This window comes from Branchiostoma belcheri, unplaced genomic scaffold (genome assembly GCF_001625305.1).
Source record: "Branchiostoma belcheri isolate BF01 breed outbred unplaced genomic scaffold, Haploidv18h27 scaffold139, whole genome shotgun sequence".
NCBI lineage: Eukaryota > Metazoa > Chordata > Leptocardii > Amphioxiformes > Branchiostomatidae > Branchiostoma > Branchiostoma belcheri.
The window spans coordinates 378,364-401,724 of NW_017802813.1; the positions used below are offsets into that span (position 1 = coordinate 378,364).

The 23,361-nt window shown below is 41.3% G+C and overlaps 3 protein-coding genes across 6 annotated transcripts in view; 2 read left to right on the plus strand and 1 right to left on the minus strand.

Annotated features, from left to right (window-relative positions):
- Positions 1 to 9,392, plus strand: part of LOC109464478 (elongator complex protein 2-like) — a 12,483-nt gene extending 3,091 nt beyond the window's left edge. Inside the window, exons 6-20 of the mRNA XM_019761477.1 lie at positions 320 to 463; positions 700 to 795; positions 1,228 to 1,328; positions 1,828 to 1,962; positions 2,610 to 2,759; positions 3,261 to 3,452; positions 3,814 to 3,880; positions 4,326 to 4,421; positions 5,093 to 5,150; positions 5,280 to 5,352; positions 5,701 to 5,896; positions 6,921 to 7,039; positions 7,495 to 7,634; positions 8,261 to 8,365; positions 8,903 to 9,392. Coding sequence (XP_019617036.1) covers positions 320 to 463; positions 700 to 795; positions 1,228 to 1,328; positions 1,828 to 1,962; positions 2,610 to 2,759; positions 3,261 to 3,452; positions 3,814 to 3,880; positions 4,326 to 4,421; positions 5,093 to 5,150; positions 5,280 to 5,352; positions 5,701 to 5,896; positions 6,921 to 7,039; positions 7,495 to 7,634; positions 8,261 to 8,365; positions 8,903 to 9,059 — 1,829 coding nt within the window. The 3' untranslated portion in view covers positions 9,060 to 9,392. The remainder of the gene's footprint in view (positions 1 to 319; positions 464 to 699; positions 796 to 1,227; positions 1,329 to 1,827; positions 1,963 to 2,609; positions 2,760 to 3,260; positions 3,453 to 3,813; positions 3,881 to 4,325; positions 4,422 to 5,092; positions 5,151 to 5,279; positions 5,353 to 5,700; positions 5,897 to 6,920; positions 7,040 to 7,494; positions 7,635 to 8,260; positions 8,366 to 8,902) is intronic.
- A 108-nt stretch (positions 9,393 to 9,500) lies between these two features.
- On the minus strand, positions 9,501 to 18,461 carry LOC109464477 (transmembrane and coiled-coil domain-containing protein 3-like). 4 transcript variants are annotated; one of them, XM_019761473.1, is made up of 11 exons: positions 18,392 to 18,461; positions 16,518 to 17,649; positions 15,758 to 15,940; positions 15,096 to 15,224; positions 14,758 to 14,850; positions 14,209 to 14,416; positions 12,424 to 12,749; positions 11,727 to 11,877; positions 11,340 to 11,419; positions 10,743 to 10,892; positions 9,501 to 10,244 (listed from the first exon to the last, which is right to left on the minus strand). In XM_019761473.1, exons 2-11 carry the CDS (start codon positions 17,229 to 17,231, stop codon positions 10,119 to 10,121), a joined length of 2,160 nt encoding a protein of 719 aa, XP_019617032.1. In that variant the 5' UTR covers positions 17,232 to 17,649; positions 18,392 to 18,461; the 3' UTR covers positions 9,501 to 10,118. The 4 variants fall into 4 exon arrangements, with proteins under 4 accessions (XP_019617032.1, XP_019617035.1, XP_019617033.1 ...); XM_019761476.1 differs by lacking the exon at positions 18,392 to 18,461 and adding an exon at positions 18,312 to 18,375 and having other exon boundaries at positions 10,119 to 10,244; XM_019761474.1 differs by lacking the exon at positions 18,392 to 18,461 and adding an exon at positions 17,975 to 18,018 and having other exon boundaries at positions 10,119 to 10,244.
- LOC109464440 (DCN1-like protein 1) lies at positions 17,516 to 22,854 on the plus strand. Its single transcript, XM_019761423.1, has 9 exons — positions 17,516 to 17,597; positions 18,372 to 18,478; positions 18,844 to 18,916; positions 19,026 to 19,238; positions 20,251 to 20,419; positions 21,192 to 21,322; positions 21,582 to 21,664; positions 21,874 to 21,970; positions 22,284 to 22,854. Exons 1-9 carry the CDS (start codon positions 17,516 to 17,518, stop codon positions 22,358 to 22,360), a joined length of 1,032 nt encoding a protein of 343 aa, XP_019616982.1. The 3' UTR covers positions 22,361 to 22,854.
- The last annotated feature ends 507 nt before the right edge of the window (positions 22,855 to 23,361 follow it).

Below are 23,361 nucleotides of genomic sequence, written 5' to 3' on the forward strand. Positions count from 1 at the left end.
GCGGTGCGGCGGCAGCTGGCTACGTACATTACACCGAACGACTTGTTACACTCAATCTTTGCATATCTAATTGCAGGAGTTGTTTAAAGCTTTCTAGTGATGATGCCCCAACTGTGCTTTGTAGCAACGAGTTCCACTCTAGGATAGTTCTTGGAACATACAAGTTTTTGAATACCTCAATTCTTGGTTGATAACTCTGGTACTTGAAGGCATGACTGTTCCTACATCCTGTTGCCAAATGTAGTGTTACCAATGGTTCCACCCAATCTTTCGAAAAAGTCCTTAACCAATGATATGGTTTGTTACTTCTGTTGTCTCCTAGATGATGGTGAGCTGTTATTGGCCAGCTGCGGGCAGGACCACTTTATCAGAGTATGGAAGATTTCATTACAGTGTGGGGAGGAACATGTTACGGAGGATGAAATCAGGGTCAAGAAGAAGTCATTTACCATCCAACATGGAGGTACTGTGCATTCTAACAGTCATCTTTAAAATCCCACTTCTGAAATAAAACAACTAAGATTTAAGATAGTTTTTAGCCTTCATACACTGTATTGTTATTGCTTTCAACATATCCTTTTCAATGACGTGTACTATTTCTGTGAATGATGAGACAGCCAATGAAAAAATGCCCTAACATCTGTTGAAAGGGTGAAACTTGTAGCTACATGTACTAATTTCTTTCTTTTTTTTTAACAGACAAAAGCCAAAGTTATGCTGTAGTACTGGAGGCAGTGCTTGCAGGCCATGAGAACTGGGTGTATGGAGTACACTGGCAACCAACAGTCTTCAATGGTAAGATGGGTTTAAACATTCTGTTAGTAACTAGACTGGATACCAGGCTGTTTGCAGGGCCTGCTCAGGCCAGGCCAGCTCCTACATATTGTAACCTGTTTAGATATATAGCTATAGAGCTGAAGAGATGACCTTTATAGCCCAGGAAACTGGCATCCAGGCTAGCATTTTGTTCATAAAGCTAAAAGTTTTTTTACTCCTGACGTCAGGAATCGACCCCCACACCAAACCCAGGCAGCTAGCTTACAACACCAGCGCTGTTACAATCCAATGATTTTTCAAGGTTGTGCTTTAGAAATGGGTCCTTCGTCTGTTCATTAGCCTGGCTCCCAGACCTATTTTAGCTCCTGCAAATAGAAGAGAGGATAAAGACTCTGGAGCTAAGATAGGTCTGATTTTCTGTTCATGTCCTATCTGCCCTCTCTGTTTCAGACGGTACTCGACACCAGCCCCTGTGCCTGCTGTCAGCCTCCATGGACAAGACCATGATCTTGTGGAAACCAGATCCCAGCTCAGGGATCTGGCTGGATCAGGTCTGGATCACCCCTGCTTTCCCAGATTCCTTCCAGATTTTTGTTACCCTGGTGTCCAGCCTTGTTAGCTTTAGTCCGCTCCCCAAGATCTGGGAGTGGACTAAAGCTAACAAGGCTGGACACCAGGCTAGATTTTTGTATGACATGTACAAGACCTTAGCTTTAATGTGTAATGATCATGAGGTCATACAAGAAATTCAGTGGAAGTTTATCTCTGTAAAGAACAGCATGTAAGTGTTCTGTGCAAAAAAAATCAGGCTCAAAAACCACAGGATATTGACATTTTTCTTTGACGTATTTATGAGAAATTCTATATGCAGAAAATACCAGAAAGTTAAACAATTTTGAGAATATCTGCAAATGTTAATAAAGCATCACTTACTGCAAGGACATTATATATTGTCCTTGCTTACTGGTATTATCTGCTGAGGATGCAAAGACAAAGCTTGTACTACTAGTTGTAGGTCATTGTATGCTGTAATGATTGCCATGTGTTTAGGACCGTGTTGGGGAGGTTGGAGGGAACACACTGGGGTTCCTGGGCTGTCAGTTCAGTCCAGATGGCCAGTCTATCGTGGCACATGGCTTCCAGGGGGCTCTGCATCTGTGGCACCATGTGGAGCTCACACAACAGGTATCAGACACTCTGGTTACCAAGGACCTGTAATACCAATTATTCATTCTCAGATTAGTAAAAAGTTTTAGGTAGAAACTTGAAACTGATCAATGTATACTTTCCCTGAAACTGCAATATTTAAAGTGCAAAGAACATTAAGTTAGCTGGTATAAACTTTGTTACCTTCCATATTGGGTAATTTAGGTGCCCCCACGCCCCCCGTAAGACGGTAAAATATCGGGTAATTTAGGATCAAACTTTCCTCTCTTGCTCACTTCTCATGTTGAACTGCCAGTATTGTTCAGAAAGTCCTGGAGAACCATCAAAAGAAACTCCCTCCCACCACAACATCCCCTTTACCTGCATTATTTACATATAAATGATTTAATTTGCTACTGTTTTGTTGTACCAGGCTCATTAGGAATGATGGATACAGGTCAGAGATAATGTGGTCCATACTGCCCCTATTCAGGAATATGGTTTTTATTACAGCGTTGTCTCTAGGTTTGGGCAAGTGTAGTTTAAAATGTGTGCTACCATGTATGCCCCAATCGTTAATGTTTTTATCTGCATGCCAGTCACAGAGTCTAGGATTGGATCCCCGTCCCACTTTATGTTAAAGATAATTGCTTTACAATTATAGTGTGTTTTGTCCTTTTTCCCAGACTAGTTGGGAGCCTGGTGTGACAGTTGGAGGTCATTTTGATGGTGTGGAGGACATAGCCTGGGACCCAGCCGGTGGGGAATTCCTGCTGAGTGTCAGCCTGGACAGGACTACTAGGCTATTTGCACCTTGGAGAAGGGAAGGACTCAAGGTGTAACATGTATCAACTTGTCTTCCCAAGACAACCTGGTGTTGTGGATTCACAATTGGGACGTTTTGGTAGAACCAGGGTTAAAAAAACAAGACAAGAAGGGCTCTATGAAATTTTAGGAAGGAAACTTACATAGATCATCAGCTCCAAAGAATAAAACAGTAACCAGCCATTTGTCCAACTTACCTCATTTTTACCATACATACATGTACCGTCATTTAGAACGTGTGACTTACACAAAGAATTTGGTAAAAAACTAAAAAGACATGCCACCACATTTTTTGAGGGAATGGGCGTACTTCCCATATCTAAACTTAATTTTCTGTCAAGACTCAGGTTCTTTATTCCTATTTCAGTGTGACTTACACAAAGAATTTGGTCAGAAAACCTTAAAAAGACATGCCACCACATTTTTTGAGTGAATGAGTGCACTTCCCATATCTATTAAAACTTAATTTGCCAATGAGACTCAGGTTGTCTATTGACTTATTCCTATTTCAGTCCTGTTGGTATGAGCTGGGAAGGCCACAGATCCATGGATATGCCATCAACTGTCTGGCCATGGTCAACAGGTACCAGTTTGTGTCAGGGGGAGATGAGAAGGTCCTCCGAGTCTTTGATGCCCCAAAGAACTTCCTCCAAAACCTGAAGAATGTAGCAGGGGTGGACATTTCCAAGGACATGGTTGAAAGGGTAAGTTGTCTGAAACAGTTCCATGGACAGTTTCTCTGTCAGCCATAGCCTGGTATTCAGCCATTTTCAGTCTGTGTTTCATTCTTCAATGGTCTCCACTCTGCAAAGAGGAGTGGACACCTGCTTAGAATTGCTCAATTCCAGTCTATAAAAAAAATTCTTCATTTAAAAAAAAAATCAGAATCAGGGTCAATGCTAGGAGCAAATAATTGAATAGACTTTATGACCACATTATGGAGCCTGCACCATGCAAAAGTCAAATGAAATACTAGTAACATGTATACCAGACTTTACCAGTATTTCCTAGTCTTACTAATTGAATATAATTGGAGCAACAATGTTTTTAATTTCTTTCTAGGAGGTCTCCAATGTTCCGGAAGGTGCCAGTGTTCCTGCTCTAGGGCTGTCAAACAAGGCATTGTACGAAGGTATGTTTGCAAGTTCTAGGTTTATAATTTAACCATCCAACATGGCCGACAAGACCTGGGTCACATGAGTGCAAACAGCCCTGTTACTACTTGGTTTGCCACATTGTGTAGAGGAAAATCTCTATTCAGTCAAAATTGCCCAAGAAGGCCATTCAAGGGACCAATAAAATCTGGTCTATCTGGACAGGTGGTCACTATAGACAGGATTCTTAATCATTGTATCAATGGAAAATTTATCCATGTGGTCACATTGGATAGCTGGTCATTATATATATGCACTGTGTACATGTATTTGCTGTGTCTACTTTTTATGTACATCCAGGATTACCTGAAAAGCAGGCCGAAATTGCCTGAGTTGTAAAAACTGGTAAAATAAAGAAAGTGATATAGAGGTGGTTATTTGTACAGGATTGACTGTGCTAATTTACAAAATCTGCTCCTGCAGGAGAGTTGTCTGTAGCAGAGGATGCAGACAGAGAGATTCCTAGCAGTTTCGGTGAACAGTACCCACAGATGTACTACCAACCATTGGAGCTGCACAGTAAGACATGGATTTTTCTTACACATACATGAAATACTAAATATCACCACTTAACAAGGCCTAAGACAGACTCAAGGTTATGACGTGAATTGTATGAGTAGTGATGAGTTGTAGTTAAGTTTTTAATTTTTTTTTTTAATGGTTTTTATTGTCCAAACAGTACCCGTGCAGTCGCAGCCTGTATACGGCTGAATTGATGCAGGGTATTACATAATCAAGACAAATCACAACAATCACATAATACACGATACACATATTTGTTCCACAAATTATTGTGGAACTGTCGCAAGGGTCTATACGGCAGCCATTCGGCGCCAGGTGACCTCAATACGACTTTCCCCAACCGAAGTTAGGTACCCATTCACACCTGGGTGGAGTGAGGAAATTCATGTAAAGTGCCTTTCCCAAGGGCACAACGTCGGGGCGCATGTTCAGACATGCCCCAGGTACGACTCGGAATCGAACCCGGGTCTCCTGGTTCGTAGTCGATCGCTCTAACCACTACACCACCCGACGCCACCAAGTTATAAATGTCTTGTCTATACCAACATTGGCCATGGTAAAGAGCTCACTGACCCCTGGTTTTAAGAGGCCAGGTTGTTTCTACCTCTAGGTATTTAGAGAATTCATCTTCATATGAGTGAACCTTATACTAGTTTATTCTCTTTTAGGGCCACCAACAGAAGAACATCTTCTACAAAACACTCTCTGGCCAGAGACTCAGAAACTGTAAGTAGAATTTTGTAAATTTGAGCAATTTATTTGTTCCCTTTATACATCTATTATCATATGTATGATCATTTGGATACATAATGTTAATCACTATCAGTTATTGTAATATTTTTCTTTACCATACAGATATGGACATGGGTATGAGCTGTTTTGTGTGGCCTGCAACAGACAGGGAACCCTGGTGGCCTCAGCCTGTAAGGTCAGCAAAATACCTGCAGTTCCTTCACACACCACCACTCTCCTCTTTACAATTTTTATAGGCTGGAACTCAGACATTTAGGACTGTAATAGTTTGTTCTGTACCCCACTCCAGTTACATTTCGATAGTCTAGAACTCAGACATTTAGGATGATTACAGTGTGTTCTGTACCACTCTCTTCATAACAATTTTTATAGTCTGGAACTCAGACATTTAAGTTTGTACTGACCTTCCAGGTCTTGAACTCAAACAGAATTGTTACAGTGTATTCTGTACCACTCTCCAAGCATGATAGCCTAGAACACAGACAGTTAGGAGTGTTACAGTGTGTTCTGCACCTCTCTCCAGGCGTCTAAAGCAGAGCATGCTGCTATCCTCCTGTGGGACACGAGCAGCTGGCGACAGGTGGGGCACCTGGAGAACCACTCCCTCACAGTCACACAGCTGCGCTTCAGCCACACCGGCCACCTGCTGCTGTCTGTGTCCAGGGACAGGACCTGGGCACTCTTCAGAAGACAAGCTGATGATCAGTCTGATGGTAGGAGTGATGTTAGTATATGTAACACAGACTCAGTTAGCCTCTGTAGCAGGCTTATAGAACTGGAGGTTTGGTGGTCTTCGGCTGTTTTTTTATTAGCCCAGTTCTAATTTTTCAACCAGGCCGGCTATGTTGTCTACATGCAATCAGAAAATAGCACATAAAAGTGCCCAAAGACCCTGAAGACCCCCAAAACCCTCAGTTGTTGGCATGCCATGGAGGCTAAGACTCAGTGGCATTTAGAGTTAATCCATCCATCCATCCATCCATCCATCCACCCATCCATTCGTTAATTTATTCAGTCATCGGTTCTCATGGTTGCATTTGTAATCTAAACCCTCTTTCATTAATATGTGATGGTAGTTCAGTACAAAGAACAGTGTGTGATGGTAGTTCAGTACCAGGGACAGTGTGTGATGGTAGTTCAGCACCAGGGACAGTGTGTGATGGTAGTTCAGTACCAGGGACAGTGTGTGATGGTAGTTCAGTACCAGGGACAGTGTGTGATGGTAGTTCAGTACCAGGGACAGTGTGTGATGGCAGTTCAGTACCAGGGACAGTGTGTGATGGTAGTTAAGTACCAGGGACAGTGTGTGATGGTAGTTCAGTACCAGGGACAGTGTGTGATGGTAGTTCAGTACCAGGGACAGTGTGTGATGGTAGTTCAGTACCAGGGACAGTGTGTGAAGGTAGTTCAGTACCAGGGACAGTGTGTGATGGTAGTTCAGTACCAGGGACAGTGTGTGATGGTAGTTCAGTACCAGGGACAGTGTGTGATGGTAGTTCAGTACCAGGGACAGTGTGTGATGGTAGTTCAGTACCAGGGACAGTGTGTGATGGTAGTTAAGTACCAGGGACAGTGTGTGATGGTAGTTCAGTATCAGGGACAGTGTGTGATGGTAGTTCAGCACCAGGGACAGTGTGTGATGGTAGTTCAGCACCAGGGACAGTATGTGATGGTAATTTGGCATAGGTTTGTTGATTATAATTCTTTGTTTGTAGTTGACTGCTTTGTGTCTGATTCCAGGAGAATTGTTCACAAGGATAGCGTACTCAGACAAAAAGACCTCTGTCCACTCCCGGATCATCTGGGGATGCTCCTGGTCCCACGATGACAACTATTTTGCTACAGCCTCTCGGGACAAAAAGGTATGGTATTATTCTTCATCAAGAATCTTCAATAGCTAAAAAATAAAAGGCAAGACCACTGAGTTTTGCCTCAACTGTCACATAGCTAAATTTGATTATGAAAGCAATGTTTTAGGTAGACTTTAGTACCATCGTATGCGTAGAATGTACATTCTTTATTGGCTTCACTTGTGCACAAAAGTAAAGGGAGTTTCGTATGGTCCACTACATCTAAGATTGAACAAAGCTAAATACATGTACATGTATGGAAAATTTACATACAGGATATGTAAATGCAGCAAACTATGTACAGAATATATGTCAGTGGCAACATTAGATGTTCATCTATTCTTTAACATGCAGTCTTTAAAGAAGATTTAAACATTCTTTAATGTATTTGCCTATTTGCACACTTTATATAGAAATAGGAATTCTGCTTCCAGTTGGCTGACATCCGTGATATGTGTTGTTTGTAGGTGGTTGTGTGGGGATGGAGACCGGACCATTTCCCTGTGGAGGGGTGTTTGGGAGAATGCTGTGCCTGCTCCACCACTCTGGATGTGGGAGAGGCAGCCACTGCTGTGGATTTTGCTCCTGCACTGACCGGGTCTAAAGGGTGACTAACATTTCTATAATATAGAATGAATATGTAAATAACGACCTTTATTGCACGTCTTTGCCAAGTACAGTACAGTACAGGTCACAACAAAACATGATGAACAGATACAGTAGTTAACAGATACAAAATTAAACTATCAATATACATCATTACATAAATTCAACTTCTTCTCACATATTAAACAAATTATAAAATTTATGAAGTGGTATGTTATGATGAACTACATTGTACATGTATGTCAAGAAAGTCAAATGGAGATTTGCACTGATATTTTCAAATACAAATCAAATCAAAATCAAATTCTTCTTTGATATTTGTTTGTGTAATATTGTTTGTGTAATAAGACAGATATGATGAACATTCCATTTATTTTGCTGTCTTTTTTTTATTTCTTCAAATTTTTACCTCAAAACAAGGCTCATACGAACCACTTACAAGTTTTGGGTTAAGGAACTGTAGAGACAGATGTTTGTTCACCCTAGACTTGAAAAGTTAAAAGTTTTACCCATTTGGGAGGCATTCACAAGGGGTAGTCTTGGGGTAGTCCATTGATATATTGTTGACATGTTTTACTTTCCTGAAATCCCTTGATGTCAAGATTTCTCTTTCCTGTATGGACTCAGGTACTGTCTGGCCATAGGGAAGGAGTCTGGGACTGTGGTGCTGTACTCCTGGAACCCTGCTGGGGAGAAGGAAGACTGGACACTACTGACAACTATTGATAGAAGGTACACGTCAAACTTATGTGTACTGTCATCAGTGTGGTTGGCCTTTGCAGGCATGTGTCTGGTTGGCCTTTGCAGGCATGTGTCTATAAATGAAGGTATTTTCTCAGCTTTATCTATGATCATTCAAAACAAATTCATAAAAAAAGGCAACTTTTAAAAGAAATATTGACCTTATAATCATAATCATCATTACAGAAACACAGCAAAGAAAACAGTCTCAAATTTCAGTCCTTTCAGTCATATAATCACTTCTGCTGAAAGCCTTACGTGAAGTTATATCTATTTTATCTTTCCTGTTACGTACTGTATGCAGTATTGCTGTGAGTGCCAATTTCAAAGCTCTATTTTACAGTGCTATAGGTCCTATATTGGAGCTATACTTTGGGTACCACAAGTGAAGAAATACACAGCATGTGTCTCTTCACTGCACGTGGGGTTGACACGCTCGTGCATTTCATCCCCTATTTTGATACCCCATGTACATTATACCTGTATATTGACAATGTCTGATGTTGTGATGTTTGTTGTTGTTTGTAGTAACCTGGGTCACTGCCTCGCTGTCCGACGGTTGGCATGGCGACCGACGGCCGAGAACGTAGAAGACGAGGAGAGGAACAAGTACCTACAATTAGCGAGCTGCGGAGATGACTTCACCGTGCGGATTTTCAACATCAGTGTAGACATTGTAACATGAGTGTCAGACTTTAGTACCTGGGGTGTGGTACTGATGACCAAGGGATTTAACACAGCAACATTTTACAGACTTACACACAAAGTTGATCAATATGCTCCTAGCATTTGTATGATCTCCAACAGATCCTTTCATGGCTGCAAAGACAGAATCAAATTGGCCAGGCAGTATGCAAATTGGTAACTGTCTGGAAAAATGGATACAGCCTGGCTAATTTGATTCTGTCCTTGCAGTCAATAAAAGATCTGCTTAAAGATTTTGTACACAGGGAAATGATATATCCATGCAATTATTTCCACAATCAAAGACTTATAAATAAATTGAATTCTTGTATGGTAGATAGCACTATCCATTCAACATGAGAGGTAGAAGTGATACCAAACATACAGGCCTGACCTAAATAATTCACCATCACACAACATCAAAACATGGAAAGGAAGTACGTTGGCATAGATTCTACCTTTTATTGTTCCACTCAGTTGTACATTGTTGTATAACAGAGGCATGTGCACTGAATCATCTACTAAACATTTGATGACAAAATATAACTATCGTCATCAAGTTTTCACAAAAATACAGAGAACTACAATATACTTCCACAGTCCTCAAAATCTCTCTCAATGACTGCATTGTAACCAGTACAATAATAATATAAAGAACAACTCTATAAAGTTTTTGAATTCCCTTAGTTCATCAAATGGAAACTCCATGAAGATAATATATCTGCTAATACATATAATAAATTTATTATTGCTCTCAACAACATATAATTATATTACTCAAGAACATTGCAATATTGGCTCATCTCTTTTGGCTAGTTTGTTTTCGATGTTCTCACAAGCGATACCAGATAAATAAAATTTTAGATAAATAAATCTCATATTTTCAAATAAAACTGCAACACCTGCTAATGAGTACCATTTGTAAAGGTGGTCTGTTAGGACCCTATATGAGACGTTCTATCGAAGTGCTATGCACAATACATTACGGGTTTCACGCACAGGTGCAGTATGTTCTGTCGATGTGCTGCCAGCAAGTTAGTCTGGAGTCATAGAGACTACATCACGTGATCTGTGGTCCGCTGTAGGATCGGCGTCGGATGACTCGGAAGCGCCAGAGGGAGAGTTGCCACAAGGCCGGGGCCAGCAGCAGGCTCAAGGTCGTGACCCCCAGTACCAACAGATACACCTGCAACATGATAGAATAGTCACAAGGTCAAGTTTCCTCAAGGTCGTCAGCACCAGCAGATACACCTGCAACATGACAGAACAGTCACAAGGTCAAGTTTCCTCAAGGTCGTGACCTCCAGTACCAGCAGATACACCTGCAACATGACAGAATAGTCACAAGGTCAAGTTTCCTCAATTCACACTGGTGAAAATGAGTATCTAGTTCTGGTTAGGGGCATCCCTCGGATAGGACATTAAATGGGGATTGAACCTGGGTCCCCTTGCTTGACAGTCAGATGCTCTAACGCTACACCACACTACATATGCTGATTTTTTTTTTAAATGGACTACTATGATGTTAGTTGTTCAGGTAACTTGATTTAATTTGAAGTTTGTGTTTCTATATCACTGGAAAAGTTGTAACCTTCTCACTGCTGCCTAATGCTGAAGCCAATGGAGAATCGGTAGCCAAAGCTTAGCATCAGTGTGGTAAAGGAATCAATGAATAGATACGCACCTCCCTTGAGATGATCCCAAGCCGTCGCGCCCTGCTGCCCAGCACGAAGGAAAACTCGCTGACCTGCGCCAACCCTGCGGCCACTAGCCACTTCAGGAAGGACTGTCGTGACGTCAGGAACAGTCCCAGCACTGCAACCCCCACGATGAACTGAAACAATCGACAACAGTTTCCTCACTTCACTCAGGTAAAAATGAGTACCTAGCTTTGGTTAGAGACATCTCTCAGATAGGATATTACATGGAGGTCCCGTGTTTGAGGAGAGCCACACCCCATGCAAGTTGAAGAACCCACGGTACTTATTGAAAGAGTAGGAGCTCTTCCCAGTGTGAGAGGTTCAAACCTCACATTCTGGTCTTGCGCAGCTTGTGCTTACATGTACAAAACTGGTGTATTACTCCTAAAGGCAGTTTACCGGTTTTGCAAAAACAAAACATCCAAGCTGTCAGATGGCTTTTTTTCCCTCAGAGCCTCTGAGAACCAACTTTTACTGTTGCTAGATTTCTTTTCCATCAGGAAGGAAGGATGGAGCAGCAAATCTTAAAGCAAAGAAACTTAATAGGAGTGGCCCAAGGAGAATGATGTCCACGTTCTTACCTTTAGTGAGACCACCACCAGTGTCATGATGGCGAGTATGCTCAACTCGTATACCACAAAGGTTGGGAAGACATGGAGACCTGGAGGTGATACAGAGTCAGGTAAACTTCAGTCAGTTCTTAATAATGTACATGTGGAAGCACCAGTCTTATAGGGATCACACATTTTGTCATCAAAAATGTGCAAAAAGCAGGAAACTTTATAAGATTTGTAGCTTTTAAAAGTGTGTAATTAAAACATGCCAAAATTATTATCATTTTGAAATATGCATATGATCACAAGCACTCTTTTAGTTCCAATTGTGAATAGTACACATGTACTAACTAAAGTAAAAAAGAAAGTGCAGATGATATGACATGTACATCGTGTAAACTAGGAGAGCCTCACCTATTGTAGCAAAGAAGATACTGGCGAATATGTCCTTGACTGGGTCTATCAGGCTGAGTAGTTCCTCAACCACCTGATGGCCCTGTGAGCTGACCAGAACGCCCGCCAGGAAACACCCAACTTCCATGGACACACCCAACACATCCGTTAGCTGGTGGGGATATATCAGACAAGTTAGCTACACTGTGTGTGTTGCACCGTGCACCATGATGGACAAAGTCATCAGAGATGGCAGATCCCCCCTTTACCAATACTGATTTAATTCACAACCCTTCCATTCAACTTCAAGTTAGACATTAAAGACATTGTGATTTTCACTATTTTAAACATTGTTGTTTTACACATTTTCTTGCGCTATAAGCCTACCTGGGTTCATAATGACATTTGGGGGTAAAAGATCAACGTTGTTGGGCTGCAAAAATGTGTTGGAAAAATGCCAACTTCCCAGTGCTAGTGCGGATCATAGCCATGCTGTTTGTTTACATTCTTTTTAGGAGCCTCCTAAAAATACAGTGGGCCTGGCGCAACTTATTTTCATCCTATGTTGATAATGCCATGATAATATGTTGAAAGTTATTGAAAATGACAATCTACATGAGAAAATTTCAATTACTTACAGTTTTGGCGCAAAAAAATCTTACATAATATCAGTTTAACATGGTGGAGGGTAAGAAAACATGGCACTTCTGCTGCTAACCTGTAACATGAGGAAGCAGAGAGCTACTGTCCCCATCAGTAACATCTCCTTACTGCCCTGCAGGTGGAGCCTCCTGAAGAACGGGGCCATCACGTACTTGGACAGGACGAAGCTCAGTCCCAGGACCACGATCACAGCCTCAACCAGCGACATGATGGCCTTCACTGTGTCCCAGGCCGTCCGAGTGTCCGTCCCGGACTTGCCGATGACCGCGGGGGGTCCCGTCGGGGCCAGGGTGGGCAGGATGGCCATGATGAGTCCCAGCATCACATCCTGCATCACCAGAATTCCCAGCAGGATGGAGGAGTAATCCAGCTCACTGGAAACTAGACACACACACAACACAACACATGTATACTCTCCAAGCAGAGGTTTAGGCTTCGGCTTACTCTACAGCTAGCGTCAAAAAAAATTCCAGAACGAAAAAGAAAGCCCAAAGCCGGCATCAAAAAAATTCCAGAACAAAAATGCAGAGTAACGCATGTACAACATAGGTTACAATTTGGCTGTAAAGTCTGTGGGTTTGTATAAAGCTTCACGTCAGTTGCCTCTGACTTCTTGTATGTCACATCATATCTTTTGCCCTCATCTGACAGGTTTTGTGAGATCTCTTACTACTTGTATATTTGCAATGTCATACAGTCTATTTCTAAGGACATTATAAGATGTAAGTGCACAACCAAACTATTCTACACAAAAATTATTTATGACTGGGGTTGAAGGTTGTCCTTCAGGAACGTGATCTGTCAGCTAACTAGTGTCCTCCACCTCTATTCTCGCTTGCAAAAGGGCCATTCAAAAAATGGTCAACATGGGTGCCATCCGATTTGTTTGTATTTCGCTACCATTACAAATCGGATGGCACCAGGCAAAGCATGGAGCAGTAAAAAGGTAAAAAGTCACTATGCGGCTGAGGCTGAAGTACATGAAACAAGCTGTACCATCACCACATACACGGGAATACACGTGACAAGATCAAACCTTAAGTCCCAAACAAGGCAGAAGACAAACATGTGCACCTTACAGCCATAGTAGGGAAAAACAACTACCTTTGCCAATCCATTTAGCATTTCCCTCTGGCTGTTCTGATACCTCAGGCTCATCTAGATCTAAACAGAGATCCTCGCTGCCTGTCACCATTGGTTAAAGCAAGAACACAGAAAGCTTCATGTTAGAAGCTTTAGGAAAACCCCATAGATTACTACAGTCAAATCTGCCAAAGGCAACCATCGAGGGGACAGAAGACAGGTGGTCTCCTTGAAGAGACACAACATGACTGAGGCATAAATAGTTTCCAATTCAAGATGTTTTAAAATCAAATGCTGTAAGCATCTTTAGTTCTGTGGTGAATGCATGTGGGGAGGGTGGCACATGGCACAATTTACGTAGAACAAATTTAAGCATTGTCATCAAGCAGTTGAGGCAAACTGGCTGGTTTCTCCATGATTTTTCATTAGTTATCATCAATAATCAACACAATTGAAAATGATGTGGTCGCCATGGGCAGGTATTGGGCCTTGAGTGGAACCAACTCACGATCACGTTGGCCAGGTGGTCACCCAGGACATACAGGTCGCTTTATGCTTACAGCAAATTTTAGGGACTGAGAAAAAGCAGTCACCATGGCCAGTTGGCCAGCTTGAAGAGGTGGTCACCTTGGTAGGTTTGATTGCACTTATTTTTTTCAAAAAACAACCATCTAATTTGGTAGCTATGTAGCTCTATTTTCATAACCTGGCGTGCTTTCTTTCCTCCAATGTGTGTAGACAACATTTGCAGACTTACCACTGGTGTCAGGGTCGTCATACTTGTGGTCTGACCGTGCGGAGGTGCTGAGGAACCGGACGACCAGCGGGGTACTGGACAGGGACAGGCAGGCCGACACAAACACACTCTGTTTCCAGGAGATGGCCAGGGGAATGCCCCACAGGATCCCACACAGCACCATCAGCAGCATCATGGCCAGACTGCCCAGCACTGCCACCTTCCACGTCTGGTGAACACACAGACAGGATTCTTTGTACGTTTGATTATGCTCACCGAAGGAAAATATACAATTGTTTTTGCTACATTTTCTCTTCTTCTCCAAACCAAAAAGGTCAATGACCTGCAGACTGCCTGTTACCAACACACACACAAAACGAGAAAAATGTGTTCTTTATGTATAAAATTCATTGCGCAAATTCTAAGATTGCTCAAAGATTGCTAGATGCAATTCAAGCCTCTAGTGCAAAGAGGTATAAGAACTGATGAACTGAAAGGCAAACTTGTGCAGACATACAGAAAGATGTATATTGTACTTGAAGCCCAGCTTGATGTCATGTGGCTCCTTACCTTTCTCAGTTTATCTGGGGAGAACTCCATCCCAACAGTAAACAGGATGAAGAACACTCCAAATTCTCCCAGAGTCTCCACCTGCACAACAGCCTGCAGAAACAAAAGAGACACGAAACAGTCAAATAAGGATGCAAAAAGAAATAAACACTTCAACCACTACTTGACCTGTCCCTACCTGCACCTATCAATGTCATTAGGAGGGTACTATGACAGTTTCCATACTAGCCGCCTGCTGTTAGTATTATCTAATGCTGCATGTGTTTGGAACAGAAGAAAAACTGAGTAAAAACAATATGTTTTCCTTCTGCGAAGGTAAAACATATATAGGTAATTACCTTGATGATGTTAAGTCCCGCTGGTCCCAGTACCAGTCCCGTCATGACATAGCCGAACAAGGTGGGCAGGTGGAGAATATTGCACAGCCAGCCCCACAGGAAGGACATGCTCAGGATCAGGATCATGTCCTGCAGGCAAAATAACCAACATCACAATGTTCATTCTTGGCAACTGCAAGATAAAAATCAATTCGCTGACCAAGCTCAAATAGACCAAGCTGAAGATTATGGACTATTCAAAACTTGGACGTTTTGTGATGAAGATTTAACATACTGGTGGTAACAGTCAATGCAGCAAATAAAAATCCAGATATACCTACTGTAATTACATGTATGTAAACCCAGAAAATAGACCAGTGGAGGTTAGGTGCAGGTTGACATCTGAAATACCTGCACAGATCCAATTTTACCTGAACTAACCTGCATATGAAGGTAGCATTTTGAGCCCTGATTGCAGGGGTAAGGTTACTAGACTAAGTTTTTTTTATCAACCTTTCTTTAAATTTACGTACAATTCTTTGGCCTTGGCTGCTTTTCAAGAGTTTAAGGGATCGAGGATAGTCAGTGGTCTTAATTCATATTTTCAGTTTCAGCAATAGATAAATAATACAATGACATGCAAGTTCAAAAATCGTAAATTATTACATGTAACTCAAAGTTACCTGGATCAGCTGCTTGTGTGCGAGTGGTGTTGTAGAGTCCTTGGCCTTAGTGAGGATGTACTGGTTGTTCCTGGAGTCCACCAGCATGCTCATACCACCGTCGTCCACCCCTGACTTGGAGTCGTTCACCTTTCCGGGATCCTCATTCACTCTCACCACAGCCTCTATCAGCGCGCCCTGAGCCTGGCAGAGGGGGAGGGGGTGTAGTGTATAATTGCTTGGTAATAATTTTGTATCTGTGTTAATCTCCAAGCAGATTTCTTTTGGTGGCAAGACAGTATCCATTAGCCAGAGGAGTTTGCACAGCCACTGAACACTCCTCTGGCCAATAGATACTGCCTTGCTACCATATGATCTGCTTGGAGATTATAGTAACCTTTAGGCATTAACATACCAGCTTTGCAGTGAGGCAGCATGTGGTTGTATCACACTGAAAGACTTGTCACACCTAATCTTTGCAGATCTAGCTACTAGTAGTAGTACTAGTACAAGTGTTGTTTAAAGCTGATGGTTAGATCTATACAAGAATCTGAGAAGAGGAATCTAGACAAATGCGAGGAGGTGGAATGGGTAATATCTCCCTGGTCATGCAACTTGAAGGAAGCTACTGAAAAGACATCCAAAACATACCAAATGGCTACGGATTTTTTCTATAACTTTTCCTTTACTCCAAACTACAACTGTACACACACATGTATTTTTACTCAACTCAAGCCCCTTATAAAGTGTATACATTGTAGTAGCAAAGTTCAATACTCACTTTTTTAGATTCATCAAAGACATGTTCCTGCAGTGTCTCTTCTAACTTGTCAGCAGCTTTGGCCACGTCAGCCAGAATTTCTTCCAGGAAGGTTGAACTGTTCGCCTTCTTCGCCTGTTCTTGAACCTTATTTTCCACTCGTACCAGTTCACTATATTCTTCCTCTTCCTGTAGAGTTGCAGCTTTCAACGCGTCAAGTCTCTGTAAACTCGCTTCTCTCATGTAAGAGATGTCTCTATAATTACCCGATAGCGCATGTTTTAGACTGTGAACTGCCTGGAATATAGCAGTTTCACTGTCGTTTAATTCTCGTTGGAAGACAACAAATGTGTGAATCTCAAATTTCTTCTCGTCTTCTGTAGCGTCCTTCTTTTTCTTGACGGCTTCGATTCCTTGGTTTAACCTGTTCATGATCCTTTTCTTTAAGTCTAAGAGGCCCTGCAGGTGGTCACAGGAGCGATCTGTCCACCTTGTCCACCTGTCCTTTGTGCCTGGTACTTTCTGGATTGGTGGTTTGATAGGTAGCTGCACTGCCCGTCTCAACAGACCATTAACACCCAAGTCCCCGGCTTTCGGTTTTTCAACTTCTTTCTTGTTTTCAGCCTTCTTTTGCACACGTTTAGTACTGGCATGTTTTATCAGCACAACAAAAAGGATGAGCAAAAGCAACGCCGTTAAATGTTTAGAAACCATCTTGTGAATTCTACCTAACATGGTCAAATGGAATAAAACAGGTAGTATTACAGCAGTCTAGTAATTGTTAGTACCAGAAACAATCTCTTGACAAATCTCACCTGGTTGTCTATATAATTTGGTCATGAAGGTTAATTACTCGATTTGTCAGTGCACATTAGGAATAACTCATTGCACATTAGAAAAACAATTCACTACAAAATATCATTGTAAACACAGTTCAGCCAACTGGTTGTATATCCATCTGGTGTGTGGCTTATGTCCACAGGTTGTAGACAAAGTTCATCATGTTGGTGACGAGTAGCATGAGGCCCAGGACGATGCCCATCAGTACAACCATACTGATGGCGTTGTTGGCCATGACATTAGAGGTGTCTGCCATGCTGGGTAGGACCGCTGAAGCTGGCTGTGGTGGGGAGGGCTGGTGGACGGAATCTCACTGGAAGAAATGAAAGACATTTTACAACCAGGTAGTGTGTATTCTACTCTAAACGACTAAAGGAAGGAAGTTAAATACTTCTAATGGTGGTTAGCTACTGGTATATCTTGGTGCTTTTTTGACCTACATGAAGGGGATGAAGTCTGCCATCTCTGACTGCCTTGCTGTCAATGATTTCCTTTTGAGCTAGCAATGTGTCGTTTCTCGAAAGGTCTTATCTCAAAACAAATCTGGGATTGATTTTTTGAGACGTGTCGCTCCATTGTACATGCTGAGCCCCACTGGTTCTTCAACTTTCAACCTTTTATTTAATTAGCTGACATACCTAACAATGACGAACCTTTAATAACAGGTCAATACACAATGGGCTGTTCCCAAAAAATTTGGACTGAGGGGGGTTGAAGGGGTGAAGGAGGGGGTGACCAGCAAGACACAGGGGGCTCAGGAGGGGGTATGAGAAGGGGGATGGTACTTGGGAGGGGGTGAAGCAGCTTAGACTGAAAGACATTGGGGTGAAACTGTGGGACAGGGGGATGAGTAGGATACGACTTCAACACCCTTCCACATTTATTTTATTGGAACAGCCCAATAACATCTTAAGAGCCCCCCACCCCACTACACTTTAAAATTATGACAATGATCATTACATTGAAAATACGCACAATTTAACTGCTGATGCTGATTGTCAACTGTCTCACTATGAGACATTTTATGTTTACGAGGTGAATTAACAAACACCAACCTGAAACCACCCGCTATCATTCACACATCAGCAGACAACCTCACAACCTTTCCCTTTTGGAACGAACCACTGTTTACTGGAGGGGAGGTAAATATCTGTGGCAGCTGCTTCAGAAATTATGTAATGTCAATAGTAATAGAATACGCTAATGACTTCCTTTACTTTTTTTGAGCTACAAACTAATTCGTAAGTTTATTTTTGACGTTACAAAAAAAATTGCAATGAAATTTTTCTCCCCCTCGAAATATTCATGTTGAGTGGGCCCAACCACTGGTGTTGCCGATCGTCAGATTTGATGTTTGGGTGGAAATTATCAGTGTTTTTCCTACATTTATAACGTTTACACATACAGGGGCATGAAAAATTGAGATAAGGATATTTCTGTCTCCATTTCTTCACATCTCCGAGCAAAAATTGTGCAAAATCGTCTAAATTTTGGAGTGATATCTTAGGTAACCTCTGACCCATATTGGAACGCTTGCGCAGTGTTGGCTGAGGTTGAACAAGGAACTCCATGGGAAGATGGTATGAGCTGCGCAATTCTTGGTATTTTTCCTTCTTACAATCATACCTGGCGTAATTTGATAGCGCTAAGTAACACACACCACTCACATTACCTTTCTGTCGTTTTAAGCACAAGCTGAAATCGTCGCAAAAGGAGAAAGTCCGCCAGTTCGTCGCCTTTACTCAAACTGGGGAAAGACCGCCATTTACTGTTTGTCACAAAACGACTGGAAACTCGACATCGCCTCGGACAACTATTTCCAGAACCCAGAGGCGTACTATCGAGAACACAAACCTGCCGTCGACAGAAAGAAGCTCGAGCAGCTTTTCAACCGATACAAAGGTGGGTGGAGGGTCTGTTTGCCCCCGATTTAACCATAAAACATCAACCATGCCATCATTTTATGATGACATTGTAATATTTTTGTTTCGTTGACTCATCTTTACGCAACAGGCTATAACTAGAACATCACACTGTGTTTGTGTTTATCAAGTTTGTGTCCAAGTATGTTTTGATGTCCAGGATAGTCTTAGGTTTATGATAACGTATTAAAAATTAAGACAATGAGTACATCTGATAGGTGTGCAACTGTTAAGAATACCATGTGTAGTTGACAACTGCTTGGCAGGTACAATTACAATTATGTATCTGTCCACCCATGATGTCATTTGATGCATTGTGAAGAAAACACAGTAAACTGATCAAATATTCAGCTGTTGTCAATCTGATTCATTCTCTAACTCTACTAGGAGTTTAACAATCGTTTTTAACCCATAACTTTGAAATATGGTGATGACATTTTTTATAAATTATCTATCAATCCATTCATCTGTTTTATTGATGCTGACATTTATTGTTTGTGTTGATAAAAATATTCCTGCCAAAACTAAAATTATACATACAAAACATAATTTGCATGTACAAAACTATCATTACCAATATATGTTGAAACACATCAATATATGTTTATCACTGGTTTATCGCTAGGACAATGTACAGGAATCAATACAAATAACAAAGTTAAGTAGTTGTAAGTCTGTATTACAGTAAGTTTACGACATCTATAACTTGATGTAATGAAATGCATACTTTTGTTACCCTTGACCCTGAAAGACCAGAAAAGTATGTTTTGATCACCATTGATTGATTTTGCAGCAGAAGGAGAAATGTTTTTGCAGCATTTTAATTTACGTTGTAACTTACAGTAGTAGTAGTAGTACATGTACATTGAAGATACATTTTTACAAGTTGTCATGATTTCATAGTGGCTGTGTCACTGCACAAACCGTGAGGATAAATACACTACAAACATTTGAAGATTTACAGTACATGTGTCTTGTCATTACTTATTCAGATCCTCATGAAGAAGACAAGATTGGAGTGGAGGGGGTGGCGAGATTTTGCGATGACTTGAACCTCGACCCCGCCAGTAGAGCAGTCCTGGCCATAGCATGGAAATTCAAAGCCGCAACACAATGTGAATTCACTAAAAAGGAGTTCATGGAAGGAATGACAGAGTTAGGGTGAGTTCTGTCTTTCATGACAACATCTGTAACATCAGGTAATATGTTACATGTAGCTGTGGATATCATAACTGTCTTAACCATGTAACCCAGTTTTATAATGGAAAAATAAGGCCAGGAAAGGTTTAAAAATCTTTGTTGAGGACCAAAACAATTTCTGCTACCACAATATGCACATCGAAAGCATTCTGGTATAGTTTAGGTGCATGATGTAGTTGGTTAGGTGGTGATGGCCACTGGAGCCAATAATTGAGTTAGGGTACGGCTGTTAGACTCTTAGACTAAGTTATAGCTAATAAATGGAGGATATAATCTAGTTTGGGGGTAGTTACTATCAGCACTTAGCGGCTAGCCATCCTATGCATCATCCAAACTTATTGAATGGTTTGTTTTACTTTATGGGGCCAGATTTTCAGCATTCGAACATTCTCAGCAAGGACACGTTTTGCCACTTCCACTGAAGCACCCTTTCTTTCTCCATACACCACCTCTTAGGAGGAAGTTCCACGCGCTTACGCTGAAAGCTTCTTTCCTAGAACAACATCACTATGTAACAAGTTACAGAGTGATTGCTTCCCACATGGGTATAACCTTAAACTTTTCAAGTCTAAGGTCAACAAACATCCTCACTATCTGTACAGTAACCCAAAACATTTGAGTGGCTTCCATGAGCCTGGTTTTGTGGTGAACATGAAGTCGAGAAATAAAAAAGATTTTTTTTCTATCTAACATCTTTGTAACCATCTTTGTTCCATGTATATGAACAATGCAGGTGTGATGGAATGGAGAAATTAAAGAATAAACTTCCCATGGTTGAAAACGAACTCAAGGAGCCCAGCAGATTCAAAGATTTCTACCAGTTCACCTTCACCTTCGGAAAGAACCCAGGACAAAAGGGAATGGGTAAGCATGTTTGTTTGTCTGTTTGTTTGTTCAGGTGTATATGTATCAAAACAACACGTGTGCCATCTGTATTTTAATAAAGGAACAGGTGCAAGCACAAAAGATCGAAGACGTGCAACAGGTACACAAGAATATTATGATTACAGTAACACATATATTACTATTACTGTTATGTACAAAGTTTTAAACATGTTCTACACGACTTCAAAATCAGGGAAATCGTGTTTATGTACCTAATTGTTTGGTTTCTTTTTGACAGATTTGGATATGGCCATTGCCTACTGGAACATAGTTCTGGCAGGAAAATTCAAGTTCCTAGATCTTTGGATAAGATTTCTCAAGGTATGTTTTACATCTTGTACCAGTGACTTTTTATGTTCTATTTGTGCCTTTCATGCAATTCGTTCTTACCAGTAAGCTTCTACTGCAATTCATTCTTACCAGTAAGCTTCTACTGCAATTCGTTCTTACCAGTAAGCTATTACACAATGCCAGTGGGATATATTTTATCAATGTAAAGGTAATAAAAGTTGTGAATTGTCTTGTCTCAGGAGCATCACAAGAGGTCCATACCTAAGGACACGTGGAACTTGCTGCTAGACTTCAGTAACATGATTGCAGACGACATGAGTAACTATGATGAGGAAGGTATGTACATGTAGACTGTCTGAGGAGTTCAGCAACCTTGTACCAAGAGTGGCATCACCAAAGATTAAGAACAAAGAACATTGTAACTGCTAAACTTAGGAATGTTATACACTATATATAATACTGGTAATATGTACATTTGTATGTAGTATTCATACGGACGGCCTTAAAAATGAATATGATTCTGTGCAACCATGCATGTCGGTTTTTAAGGTTTGTGTACATGGAGAGATATGTTAATTTGCAATTAATCTTGTTCCTTCTCAACTGCTTGAACCTGTGTTTTACTCCACTGCCTGTTGTTTCCCTACAGGTGCCTGGCCAGTGCTGATCGATGACTTTGTAGAATGGGCCAAGCCATTTGTTCAGGGGAGGAGCACAACTGTCTGACCAGCCAATCACAGGCACCGAGACAAACTGGTGCTGCAGAGAACAAAAATATAGGACTTTTCACATTGGCAAGAGGAATCTACCATCCAGTAGAATTCTCTACTATGTTTTCTTTTGGGACAGACCAGCACTATCTGAATACCTTGTGCTGGGTACTTCTATCTACGTTTCCCAGTCAAAATTGGTAGTAGGCTATATGAGATTGTCTCTTGGCATGATCTATGTTTTATCTATTTTTTGTTTTACACTGCTCTGTTGATGGTGGTAGCCCTTCTCTTCATGAAACCTAGTGCTTTATTTGTAGCTGTCGCTCCATGATTCCGCGAACATCAGAAGTGTAATGTCTAGTGGCCTTTTTTTGTCACCTCAGAGGACAATACTAAAATAAAGCTTGTATCTTCCAGTTGTTCCCTGATGTTTGTTTGCATGTATGAGTTCCAGATGCATGGCCAAACAATACAGCTGGAGTGTTGTTTTTATCCACGGAAAAAAAAGAAAATGATGGCACTGTCACTCCTCTTTCCCAACCTGAGCCGTGTTTCTGTGTTCTCGTGTTTCTTGCTGACCACTCTCTCGCTTTCTGATGTATAGTTGGGTCAGATTTCGAAAACAGCCACCCCCTACAACGCCCCACCCCCCTCGAAATGTTGAGTGTCAGTACTGCGCCTATATTGGTATACATTGGTTGTAAGATGGTCTTGATTTTTGTTGTTATCTCTCTATATTGGAGGTGTATGCAATAAAATCTTGACTATGCCTTTACATAAGAACTATTGTCAGTTATGAATGGGTGTTGTGTGTTTGCCTTTAAAGATGTGTAGAATTGACCACCTCTTTACACACTGACTGGCTGGGCTCAGAGTAACCTGCAAGACTTTATGGATAAGATGGTGTGGAAATACATGGACTGCAACAGCAAGGACACGTGAAGTAATGCCACACCTGCAAATTTATTGCTAAACCTTGAATATCATATACATGTACAAAGTAATTCAAAGCCT

Bases quoted from the DNA above. Each gene is read 5' to 3' on its own strand.
- LOC109464440 (XM_019761423.1), top strand. From the start codon at position 17,516: ATGAGGCCCAGGACGATGCCCATCAGTACAACCATACTGATGGCGTTG. The intron at 21,323-21,581 runs GTAAGCATGTTT...TCTTTTTGACAG, and splicing joins CCCAGGACAAAAGGGAATGG to ATTTGGATATGGCCATTGCC. The intron at 21,971-22,283 runs GTATGTACATGT...GTTTCCCTACAG, and splicing joins GAGTAACTATGATGAGGAAG to GTGCCTGGCCAGTGCTGATC.
- LOC109464477 (XM_019761473.1), bottom strand. From the start codon at position 17,231: ATGTTAGGTAGAATTCACAAGATGGTTTCTAAACATTTAACGGCGTTG. The intron at 15,941-16,517 runs GTGAGTATTGAA...CCCCTCTGCCAG, and splicing joins TCTTTGATGAATCTAAAAAA to GCTCAGGGCGCGCTGATAGA. The intron at 15,225-15,757 runs GTAACTTTGAGT...TTTTGCCTGCAG, and splicing joins CACACAAGCAGCTGATCCAG to GACATGATCCTGATCCTGAG.